General features: G+C 39.6%; 1 protein-coding gene across 6 annotated transcripts in view; it reads right to left on the bottom strand.

Moving 5' to 3' along the window:
• THOC2 (THO complex subunit 2) overlaps window positions 1-11,103 on the bottom strand; it is a 47,759-nt gene extending 36,656 nt beyond the window's left edge. For 2 of the 6 annotated variants that reach the window (XR_007905368.1, XR_007905369.1), the window contains exons 1-5: window positions 10,913-11,103; window positions 5,205-5,260; window positions 3,930-4,021; window positions 2,726-2,777; window positions 650-720 (exon numbers count right to left, since the gene is read on the bottom strand). Coding sequence is in view for 4 of the 6 variants with exons in the window: in XM_051792748.1 (XP_051648708.1) it covers window positions 650-720; window positions 2,726-2,777; window positions 3,930-4,021; window positions 5,205-5,260; window positions 10,913-10,974 (333 nt within the window). In the remaining 2 variants the exon portion in view is untranslated. The remainder of the gene's footprint in view (window positions 1-649; window positions 721-2,725; window positions 2,778-3,929; window positions 4,022-5,204; window positions 5,261-10,912) is intronic. The other 4 variants (XM_051792767.1, XM_051792758.1, XM_051792748.1 and 1 more) reach the window with 3 other exon arrangements.
• Between the last annotated feature and the right edge of the window lie 1,721 nt (window positions 11,104-12,824).

Genomic DNA, 12,824 nt, shown 5'->3' with positions numbered 1-12,824 from the left:
GAAACCATATGATTATTGCTTTAGGCTACATATGCATTCTGACTACAATAAAAACAATTTCATGATATTAAATGCATTTTGTTTCAAACACAGAAGTGGACAAAACAAACTATTAACCGAAACTGGAATTATACAGTGGCAGATTTTATATACAAGAGCACCTTGAAGAAACAAGCCCTAGAGTCTAACTGCTGATTACCAAGTATACATTGCACAGCATCTGGAGACATTATTACCAAGGCATATTTACAAAGGCTTATTCTCATATTCTGGGAGAAAAGCCTTATTTTCACATGCTGAACTTTCCTACAAATCAAGCTTATTCCCTGTGGTTAGGAATGCTACTTCTAAAGACAAAGGAGGTTGCATGAAGGAAAAGTGCAACTCCAAGTATACTTCGGTAGCAAAATTTCTGTTGAACTGACAGGTAGAAAAATTAAAGTTCTCTCGAAACTCCTTAAAGAATTCAAGGGAGAGCTGTACTATATTCCCCTACCACTACACTTTGAAGATGAATTTTTAAATTATTTGGGCATTTGTGAAAACATTCTGGAGGGGGGGAAAAAAAAAGAAGCAAGCTTCAACACTGATTTTTCTTGTTAGATTTTGACATGCAATTTTGCCAAAAGACTTCCTAGGTGTAACTTACCAAACAGGCCAACACCAGTTGTGTAAAATGATCCCTCTTATTTTTTTCCTCTAAACAACTTGTTTCAATGTCTACAAAAGAAGATGGGGGGAAAAAGAAATCATTTCTTGTGAAATTTTTTAAGAGTTTCTTCTTTTAATAACTATTCTGATAAATGCTAATGATACTAAGGCAAAGCAGCTTGTTGATAACATGCTATCTTCTTGCCACCCACTCGTCCCTCATGAGGTCCACATAATACTTTGATGACAATTCTCACACATCCACAAGTCTCATGAAAAGTTAAAACAGAAACTAGAACAATGTCTTAATTTTTCTTGCCCTTCTCTTTGCTGCAATAACATTTAGGTAAGCATTAAAAATCAATAATAAGCACAAAACCAGAAATACAAACTGCTGAAGAGAACTCCATGATCCTGGCCTTAATGTAGTGTCCTAATCTCTCCCTGGGGCCTCAGAGTAACTACCATTTACTGTCTGGTCTGCAGTCTTTTACCAGCTATGATTCTTTATGACCATTAATTTCTTTTGTATTGCCAACTACTGAAAGCAATTCATAAATTCACTCCTATGGGAAGCCAGGCCAGAGAACAGTGGCCAAGGAAGCACACCTGCCTAAAGTAGTTTAAAAAAAGCACATCGTTACAGGAAGTGAGGAGCTGCAAAAGGAGTAAAAAACTCCATAAAAGAATGCAAGGCAGACATTACAAAAACCAACCAAACAAAAGGCCCTACAAAAAAAAAACCCACACATAACTCCATTAAAATCAGACCCACAGAGAAAACATCAACAACAAAAATGTGAGAAAGAAGACCCCAAAGAGACTAAAAACTAATGATGCAGTGGAAGTAGGGCTGAAGTGGAATCAAGAGACCACCCAGATCAGCCTGGACCCTACAGCTCAGCCTCTCAGCCAAAGAACAGTCTGCTGAAAAATGTTAGTCCAGGAAATGTGGATGAGTGGATATATCCCAATTCTCATACACTAAACCACATTAATTATAAGAAAAAAATTGCCGATAGTAGCAAATACTGATTAAAGAGAAAAAGTGTTAGAGGAAACAAGCAAGAAAGTGCCCAATGTCCTTCGTCCCAGACTTTGAAACCTAAGTCTTTAATCTTACTATTCTCTGCTGCTAGTCAAGGGATGGCATTAGGCTGCACACTAAAGAGAAAAAAAAGACAAAAAAACCGCAGACAGATACAAAAGTAATTATTACAAGAAGATGATACAAGTACACGGAATGCAGCACTGTAAAAAAAAAAACAAAATCAAAATTCATCACTTAGATGTTCAAACCAAGGCTGCACATGTAAGCTTAATTAGGTGCCTCTCTTCACAGGCAGCCATTGCACAGAGGACACCTCACTCCTTTAGTACAGGTAACAACAGGATCTGTGACAAGCAGACCATCAAAAGCATTTTCTGAAAATTTTCAAGTCGTTGAAAACAAGACATGGAGCAAGACAGAAACTGCAAGCAGTTAAAGCTATGATCTGGAAAATGCTAGAAACATGAGAGAAACAGCTTTGGATCAGCATGACAATATAAAAATCCAGAAGTTATCACCAGTATAAGACGTACACATCTTTAAAGCCTGCTCAGCTGGCAGACAGTGACTTGCCCAGTGATGCCATTTGCCTTTAGATTTATGGACAATTTGCATAAGCTCCATTTCACTAACAGTGACTGTACAGATAAAAATATTTACAGAACACATTCTGAGAAGAGAGGATCTACCTACTCGTAAGTCAACTTTTATTTAAAATATTTAAGAATGATAACATCACTAAGTCACTGATTCCATTAGCTAACATTCTTACAAGCTAACTCCTTTAACTATTCTTGGCAGATCAACTTCCACAGCCTTTAATAGGTAAACTTCTGGAAATGGAATGAAAATATATTAATGAGTGAGATACAGATACACTGAGGAGGAATCAACATAGTTTGTAAAGAGAAGCCATGCTTTACAGATTCAATGAAATTTCCCACAGAAGTCAACAAGCAGATGCACAAAACATGTATTTCTCAAAATCTGTTACAATGCTGAAAGGAAGGGAACCCAACTTACCTAATATGCAAAATACATCAGCTAGGATAGAAGGCATGTCTTCTCGAAATTCCTAAGAAGGAAAAAAATCCCACTTAATGAATACAGAATTCCAATATGCACACTTACAAAATTCTTATTTTGCTACATAAAACACTTAATCATAAAGTAAGTTCATATTCATTAATAATTCATATTAATAATGAAGATGCTTAATTATTGACTAATATCTAACATAAGTGCTGTACTAATTATTGATACATAATGAACCACCATAACACTTTAATGTAATTTAAAAGTGTATCTAGTGACCAAGGGAAAAAAAAAAAACCCTGGTCAGTACCTCCATTTCTCTAAGCCCAATGGAACTCCCTGTGTGAGGAGCAGCAGCCTGTACAGTGACCTGCACTTTCTCAAGCACCAAACAAATTACAATTTCCTACAGCAACTAAAGATCCAACACTGTCACGTGCCATCCCAAAAGCAAGGTGCCCTAGAACCTTGACTGTCCTCAGACCCAATGCACAAGTTTAAAAAGCACAAAAAGGTTACACTAGATTAATGTAACACGTACTTTTCCTTAATGTGCACATCAATACAGCAAACCAAGAACTTCCAAAGAATAAGAAATACTTTTTATAAGATTCTTTTAATGTACTTTTTCTGTTTTGTTTTTTTTTAAGGAACATTGGTATTTGGTAATCTTGGAGGTTTAGAGGAAAAAAATTCTTTTCCCTACTTTCTCATTTATTCAAAGCATTTTAAGAAAAACCTTTTTTCAAACCAAAAAATAAGTCTAATGCATTATTTTAAAGGTCATCACAGAACTTGGAGATCCCAACAGTAAAATGGCAGATGTTGTTACACTGTTATAAAAACCAGTAGGTGGCATTACAGATGTGCTGCATGAGCAAGTGACACTTATTTTTAGCATTTATTAGAAACTTCAGGCTTCATATGCCCTTAAAAAATGACTTAATTTTTAATTTATGCTGAAATGAACACATCTATTCCTCACCATAAAAGGTAGGGGGAAAAATGAAACCCTGCCAGATTAGATATATATCAAGTGCATCCAAAAGAAGAAAAAGAGCTTGACAAGAATGATTTCTCAGACACAGAAAAAAAAAAATCTCTTGAATATTATCCTGCTTGGATTTCATTTGGACTTTTATAATAAAGTAAAAATTTAGTAAGTATGCAATGATTACAAATATATACTCACTATGACATCGCCAAGAACATTAGAAGCTTGATCATGCTTTAAGTTTCCTCTGACAACATGGTATGCAAGCTCATACAAAGCCTGCTGGATATCTGTTGAAAGAAAAGAGATGATTAAAGAACATGTTACATAATCCTTCACCTAACTGCTAAAGCAATATTTACAATAATGCTGAAGACTTCAGACACCCTGCAAGCAAACAGGGTATGCTTCTGTTACCAATGAGAGGGATTACTTTGCTACTGCTGATAGAATAAAATTGATCATCAATATCTAAGACCTCACACAAGCAGATAGTAAGAGATGATCCACTTTATCTAGAGAGTTTATGGAATAATTGTAATATGGGATGAAAAACTACAGTCCTGCATATAATAACTTGAGTACTGGTAGTTGGTTTAACAAAGACACCTTTACCTTATTCACACAAACACCATATTCTACATCCATAGAAAACATTCCACTATTTTCTCCTTATCATGTCTCATCACAGATATGCTTTCAAAAACCATTTTTCTTGGAGTAAGTAAAATTTAATTGGAGAAAAAAGTGCTTAAAAAGGACTTTTTAATTTAATTTTTTTAAAGACAGTCTCCTATAACTCAAGAATGCAACCTTACAAAAGCCTCTATTAAACTGAAGCACTAAACAGAGGTACTGCATTCGAGAAAAATCTTGCAATGTTAAACACGGTCATTGGAAAACCAGTTGTGGTAAAACTGTAAGGTTCTTAAACAATACACTACAATGTTGTGACACTTTTTACTATATGAAAAATAACAAGCCTCCATGCTTTCACCTTGCACTTGTACCACACAGTTCATTCAATAAACAATATTCAATAAAGAAGTTGCAGATCTTAATGCCTCAAACCAAGTACTCAGTAACATGGTGACTGCAGACCACTGTAGCTGAATTAAACCCAATTTTAGTTTTTAAACAGGCAGGTTAATTTCACACTTGCACACACCAGTGTTCATGTATTTAACTCTTAGAATAAAATTTAGATGTATGTTGAGTTTGCAAAACACAATTCATTTTCTACAGCAGAAACCAAATACTAGATGATGCTGACACCACTCACTGAAGACAATCCCAGTTGTGGATGTTGGTACTGCCTTAATATTTGTAATATTTCCCTTTAGCACACACTAATGGTCACCATATATGAACATTCCAAGCACACACCTGCAGAGGTACCATGATCAACTATTTCCAAGTTTGTTTTTTTTTAATTTAACTAAAACCAAGCAACAAACCACACAACCAACTTACCTCTGAAACCCACATCATGGTTTTTGTTTTCGCTGAGAGCACGACACAGCTGCACACTGAAATAAAAATATATTAACAGAAAAAAAAAGAAAAGAATTGTTAGATACTGGCATACACACAAATGTTTTGGGGTTCTTGTTTTTGTTGTTGCTCTGGCTAAAGCAGCTTAAGATTCATGGCTGACTACATTTAATTTTTCCAGAGTAAACCCTCATTCAGAGAACTTACACAGCAACGAAACAAGACTCCCAAGAGATCTCATACACATATAAATCACAGACTTAAGAAAATATTCTTCCTAACATTACACACTCTTACCCACCGAAAGGTGAGAGCATGAGGCAATTTTAGTATGAATGGAAGCATGGAAGTGGCAGCAATAACCTACTGTTGTTATCCAATGAAGAAATTCTTCTCACAGAGTTACTATGACAGTTTTCAAACTCTGGTCTGTAAAAAAACTTTCAACATTAAACTAGGTACATGATGTTTTATCAAAAGAAGGCAGAATTTTATTTAAAAGAATCCCCTATAGGATGAGACCTGTCACATTCCATTGTCGTTGGTCGCTCCTGGGGCTCCCTCAACCCAACAGCCATATGCAAAAAGTACACTAAGTACTCTACAGACTGTTCCATGAAATAAATTAATGGTTCTCTGTATTATAAAATAAATTCTTAAAGAGCAGGCTTCTCCACTACACTGACAGCTTAGAAATGGTCATGCTTCCAAGATACAAGGATCTTCCCTCTTCTCTACCACTACTGTCACCCCAGGATGAGGCTTCAAAAGCAGTTTCACATTTAGAAGTGACAGTTTTTTAAAAAAGGGTAGTGATTTATCTATATTATAACAGACACCAATGAATATTTTAAGAACCTTTGTCACATTTGCACATTTTCAACCAAAAGTTCACATATTTTTCCGAGTATCTTTCCCATGCAGAAACTGAGGACAGTATCAGAGTTATGTTGCATTCCTACATGAGATGGCAAGACTACAGTTTCCTGTGGGAGCCATTTTTAAGTTGTCTCAAATAAGGCAGGTATGCAGAATTATTACAGAAAAATAAACAGTAAAAGATACTTCTGTAGCAATCCATTACTCATTCTGTTTGCATCCTATATAGATCACCGCCTCTCTAACAGGACTAAACAGCTGTTCCAGCAATCACAGGATTATAATTAGCAAATATAAGGTATACACACCCTTTACAGACAACTGGAAAGTGGGGAGTTTCACACAATGTAATCAGTAGAAACAGAGAAGCTGAGCAAAAAGCAAGGGTGTGGTTAAGATGTTCTAGATGCTATTGAAGAGAATGCAATGTATTTGGAAATAGTCAGAATAGAGACAGCAAAATAGGGGAATAGGTATTTTATTTTTCATGAACAGTAAATACGTGGTTTTTAAATAATAGATTTTATCCCCAGCTGTCCTCAAAGAGTGTATCAATTCAATATAAATCAATTTCCTTAAATTTTAATTACTCCTCCATAAAGAAAGCAGCCTATAAGCACTCATTTCTACGCTCTGTACACAAATAACAGTAAAGTGAAGCATCTGATTCCAAAAAAAAATTTCTGAGATGCACACTTTGACCCTTATGTCATAAGGTGGTATCATCAACCAGGTTAACAAAGTAATACTACAAGGTAAGAGTTTTAACCTCTTCCTATTCCCTTTCCAGCAGCACCAAAACAGTACTATCAACTTCACATTACTTTAAGACGTGAACCTGCTTGATCAATGTAACAAGAAACTCAATATTTAAGATCAGTCTGCAAAACAACTTGCTTAATATTTGCAAATAGAACCCACTGAATTATTAAACTGGAAGAAAAAGTGGTAAAAGAATTTCTTTTTGTGTTCATGCTTTTTTCTACAGGCACTCTCTCTCTCCAAAGGAAGAAGACCTTTTCCACAGGCGCTGCCAGGCAGTGCAGGTGAGCCTATTCAATGGTTTGGTGCAGAGATGGACACACTCACCAACACTTCTTCCCTTCTCAGCCTCCACAGTTCCAGCTCTCACATTAGCTACATCAATTTTATTGACAAACCTGGCAGAAAACTGGTCAAAAACTCAGCCGACTTGGAGCAGCTCCCCAGCAGGTCAGACAAACACCTAGGTGACTGAAGACAGGGCAGAAGCCCTACCTTCCAGTAACAACTAGATGAGAGACTAGTTCATCTATCTCAACTGAGTGCATCATAAATTAAAATCAAAATACCTGCACCTTCACAAGAATAGATATATCAACGTTGGCACAGTCTGTTAAGAGTTCACCTGCAACTGTTATTACTCTGACGTTGTAGCTCACTGCTGCAAGCTGAGGATGGAGAACTTCCTTGCTCTACTAAAACACATCCCTTCAAACGAAGATAAAACTGTGTGAGACAAGAAATTCTGAAGCAGCGCGAGCACCTATTAAACAAGTTTGTATGGCAGAGCCAGCAACTGAACCAAGGCCTCCCAACTCATACACCACATCCTATAACCTCCACTTCACTCCCACACATGGATTAAAGCAGTAATTATCAAAGTGCATGTGCCTGCTAACATCTAAGTATATGCATAATTTAACTGATGTGGGTAGTTCTCCAGTTGAGATAAAGTACAATCAATTGCATTCTGCAGTCAGGATGGCAAAACTACACTGAACAGTTTCCCTGACTCTCAGCCCTTTACTTGCATGAGCAAAGTCAAAGTGTTGAGTTAATGTTGAGAGTGCCTGAAAGATCAGGTCTCAAAATTTCACATTCACAGAACGTTAAGCTTCTTCAGTTTATCTTGAGGCTTAACATATTGCATAAACTGCCAGACAAGTACTTTATTAAAGCCCTCCGTCCACACTAAAGGCTCCCTGATGTGCTGAATCTCTCACAAAATAAGGTATCAATCAGTGCTTGCCACTGCATGTGTATTATAAATATCTATATGGGTTTCAGTCACGGACCAGCATCTTGTTGGGAAGACATGACAAAACAGTCTCACTACATGGGCAGTACAAAAATAGGTCTACAAGGAGTCCAGACTGAGCAGCATAAGTAGTCACCCTCGGATTCCAACTCCATCTGTACACAATATCTGGCAGTAGCAACAAATGAACATAATAAATTGTATTTAGATAGAAAAGGGTCTTAACAATATAAAAAATGACAGACAAGATGACCACATCCTGATCAATGTCTAGTTTTAGCAGCTAAGAACATTTGAAACTACCACGATATACATTTATGTATTTATGTTTTGAACAAGGTCTCTGAAAAATTTCCTGGAAGCAAACTGTCACTGCTGCCCTACTAATTAACACTGTGACACTCTAAGACACACAAAATCCTTACCTTCTGGTTTTTGGATACTACTGTTAAATCATGACAGCACACCACTCAAAAATAAAATTTAAGAAAGGAGAGTAATTTTTTTAAGTATCCATTATTTATCCTAGTAGAAGATGAAATACCAAACTAAAACAAATAATTTGCTTCTCTCAATACAGTTTCATATTCCTCCAAAACATAAAACCGTGCTTTCATTTAGGCAACAAGTATCTGCCAAAATACTATCTCGACTGATCTAGTCAGATCATGAAAGCCATTTCATGCTCCAGCAAGTAAATATTTTTTCCATTAAGACCTAATCTTTTCTTTCTACTAATTATGGGGGGGGTGTCCTCACTTTTCAAAAAAGTTGGTATTTGTCTCCCTGTGAATAAGCCCACCACTTTGTTTAAAAACAAACCAAACCCCTCCATACAGAAGTGAATGCTCTCTGACTTCATGTGTGGGCTTTATCAGACCAGGCTTCCATACAGTAAAAAAAAAGAAAAAACCTTCTAAATTTTTGCAAATCCTCTACTTGCTAGCAATGTCAGTTTTCTCCTTTGGCAGTATCTTTCCCCTTTCCATTTTTCTAACTTATCATTATAATGTAATGTCTTAATTTTGAACCACAAACCCATGACTGGACTTAGGCCTAGACCTAATTTAAGTTTCTGGGCGTATTGGTATTAGATAAGTAATTTGATAAAATTAAGAAGTATCATTACATTTATTTCCCTTTAATATTTTAAAATATTTCATATTTCAATATTTCATTTTGAAATGACAGCATCCTAGTTTTGTTTTCCTGCAGTAAAATAGGATAGGAAGTTATGAAAAAAGAAACATGAACTTACACACTGAAGACTCTCCCAATAAAGTTAGCTTCCTAAACAGTTCTCTAAATAGTGGCTACAGAGATGTAGTTTGGGTTCTAGAAAGTAAGTTCAAGCATGTTCCTTTATGTTTATAAAGCTACCACTGTAAAACCTCACAACTGTCATCCAAGACACAATCACATTTCTTTTAAAACATATGGCCTCTCTTGCAAACTACTCTTCAAGTCATGCCTGGAACTGCGTTTAAGCAATATTCCAAATGAAGTGCAAATGCCACAAATACAGGAATTTAGCTAATCATTTTGGTTTTTTGGTCCTGTAGCAAATGAACACTTTATTCCCATCGTGGTTAAGAAGCACTGCTCTAAGGGGAGGGGAGAATCCTAAAAGGTTTTATCATGGTCAAAAGGTAACTTGCTCAAATTGAACGTGAACAGAGCAGCTGCCTTTATATGATCAGCTATGACATTTCTGTCCTTGTGCAAACTCCACACAACCTTCCAACATGTTTAACTTACATACTAACATGATAACGGCTCCATCATAATTCAAACCAAAAGTTACATGGCTACAAAGAGAGGCCCCTTCACTACAAAATGGAGGGCCTGGAAAGAACAGTATTTTGTGCAGGGAAGCTCTACATTCTCTGTTCTCTAACCTACTACCTTTTTCTTCATGCACAAGGAAGATCAGTAGCAAAGCTGCACACCCTTTTAAGAAAGATGAACAAAAGAAAATAAGAAAAAGAGCGACTCTCGTTTCTCAAAGCGATCCCCCAAACACCGGTTATTTACAATTATAGGGTTTTTCAGTTACAACAAAAACAGAAGTGCATGGAAGAAAGAAGAGCATTTAAAAAGTATAGTTAGTACACGGAGTACCGCTGTTAAAGCTAATGGAGTAACGTGAAATGGCCAAACTGGTGAATTACCCCAGAAGAGATGCACTCCTGGAACGCAGCACACAGCAGTCAGTTAACTTGCCAAGATGGCTTAAAACAGACACACATGAGGCCCTGAACGGAAAGCTCCCAGCACACCTGGGTTGGTCTGGGAGGCTGCACCCAGGCCCCTCGGTGCACAAAGGTTACTTTGTGGGATAGAACAAGCATGACTGGCTGATTTACCCCGCCTGGGTCAGAGAATACAGCGCCAGTCCCCTCGGAACCGGCAGAAAGGTGGGAACGGGGGCCGAGGCCTCCACCAGAACGGCCAGCACCGCGGAGCCAGCGGAACGGGAATGCGCCAGGGTCCGTATTACCGCGGGGGGCGGCTGAAAAGGAGCCCGACTCCCGACGAGCCGGGCCCGGAGGCTGGAAGGGGGCGCTCGGGGCGCCGGGCCCAGCTGCGGGGGCCGAGCGTCGGGGCGGGCGGCAGCACCGGCCGGGGCGGAGGCCCGGGCCCTCCGACCGACCGCGGCGTCGACCCCCAGCCCGGCAGCAAGGACGCAGCCCCGGCCGCCGTCCTCCCCGCCGCCCCCCGCCCTCCCCGCCCCGCTCCCGCAGGCCGCAGCGCCCCATCTCGCCCCGCGGCCGGGCCCCGCACTCACAACTCGCTCTTGCCGCCTTTCTCCCAGTTCTTTATCCACTCTCCCGGGAGCAGCGCCGCCATCTTCCCCGAGAGGCGCCGAGGGCCCGGATGGAGCGGCGGCGGCGGCGCCGGGTCAGAGGGGACGGACGGGCCGCGAGAGCCGCGGGACGCGGCGTGCGGGGAGGCGGCGGGGCGGGGGCTGCGCCTGCGCGCTGTGCTCGGGCCGCGCGCCGCGGGGCGGTGCCACGGGCCGCGCGCGTGCGCTGGGAGCGCGGGGCGGGGCGGGCGCGCGGCCCTCGGGAACGGCCGCGGGGGCGGGAGCGCGGCGGGGCCGCGGGTGGGCGGTGGGGCCTGCGGGGCCTGCGGGGCCGGGGCACCTCCACACCCGCCCCTGAGCGCGTCACGGCCGCGGGCCCGTGCGCTGGAAACACCGCGCGGCGGCCGCGTTAAACCGCGCGTGTGCGGAACGCCCACGTGGGCGCGCGTGCGTTGGGCGCCGCCGGCCCCCCCCCGCGCCCTCCCCTCCGCAACCGAGCGCGGCGGGAGGTGCGAGACGTAAAAATAAAATGGCCAAAACGGCGAATCGTGGGGCGGAAGGGGGGGTGTTATTATTATTATTTTTAAAAATAAAAATGGCTAAAACGGAGAATCGCGGGTTTTTTAATTATTATTTAAAAAATAAAAATGGCTAAACCAGCGAATCCTGGTTTTATTATTATTTAAAATAAAAATGGCTAAAAGGGTGAATCGTGGGGGTTTTTCTATTATTTAAAAAATAAAAATGGCTAAAACGGTGAATCGTGGTTTTATTATTCTTTAAAATAAAAATTACTAAAATGGTGAATCGTGAGGGTTTTTCTATTATCATTTAGAAAATAAAAATGGCTAAAATGGTGAATTGTGAGGGGGGTATTATTATTTTAAAAATTAAAAATGGCTAAAGAAGCGAATCTTTATTATTATTTTAAAAAATAAAAATGGCTTAAAAGGCAAATTGTCTGTTAAAAAAAATAAAAATGGCTAAAATGGTGAATCATTTTAATAAATACTGTTAAGAAAAGCTGTTAAGGGTTTCAGTAAAAATTATCATGTAGCATCTAAATGGTCTCTCTCTGGATATAAAAGCTTGGGGCAAACCAACCCTATGGATGTTGTCTTCCAGTTGTCGTCCCTAATGCATGGGCCTGTTTTATTACGTGTTGCTCATCTGAGCATGGTTAGTTGACAAGGTGGTGATAGATCAAACCCTGATGATCTCAGAGGTCTTTTCCAACCCAGTTGATTCTGTGATCTCTGTTAAGTCTCCCCAGGTTGTTCTGTGTTCCCTTCAGTTGCTAATCAGGATATAAGAGTTAAAAACATTCCATGTGGTCAGGCAGCATGTTTTTAGTCTTTCCAGACATTCCTCTTGCCTATCAGGACATCTTTTGTTGTTGCCTTCTCAGTCTCCTGCATGACTCCACCTCTGCTGAGGTGTAAATCATTACAGGAATACAATGAAACTTCAGAAAATGGAGAATTAGAAATAAAAATAAATAAAAGATGAGGTGAAAACGATGAAACAGAAGAAAATGGAGAATTTTAAATAAAGTCAAAAGCTGAGGCCTCAGTGCACCTGTGCCTATGGCAGTGCCAGCACTGCTGTGTTTTCTCTGCTTTGTACTGTGTTCTCCATGCTTAATCAAAATGAACAGTTTTCAAGCACTTGGTGTAGGAGTGGTTTTCCACTTACAAAATAGCCCTGAGAAGAAAGTGTGTAGAATTTCAGCAAATCCATTCTACTTAATTAAGATGCATAGTATATACATATACATGGTATATACATATATGTCTCTAAAACACAGAGACTCACACATTTTAATAAAGTAATGTAGGCAAAGCAAAATATTTTGAAAATAGGTATGTACCAATTCCTCTTCAGATTAATATAT

Source organism: Manacus candei, unplaced genomic scaffold, assembly GCF_025592945.1.
Source record: "Manacus candei isolate 608988 ecotype Guabito, Panama unplaced genomic scaffold, ASM2559294v1 h1tg000003l, whole genome shotgun sequence".
Taxonomy (NCBI): Eukaryota; Metazoa; Chordata; class Aves; order Passeriformes; family Pipridae; genus Manacus; species Manacus candei.
Note: the sequence above shows the minus strand (reverse complement) of the source record. Positions and strands in the feature narration are given on the sequence as shown.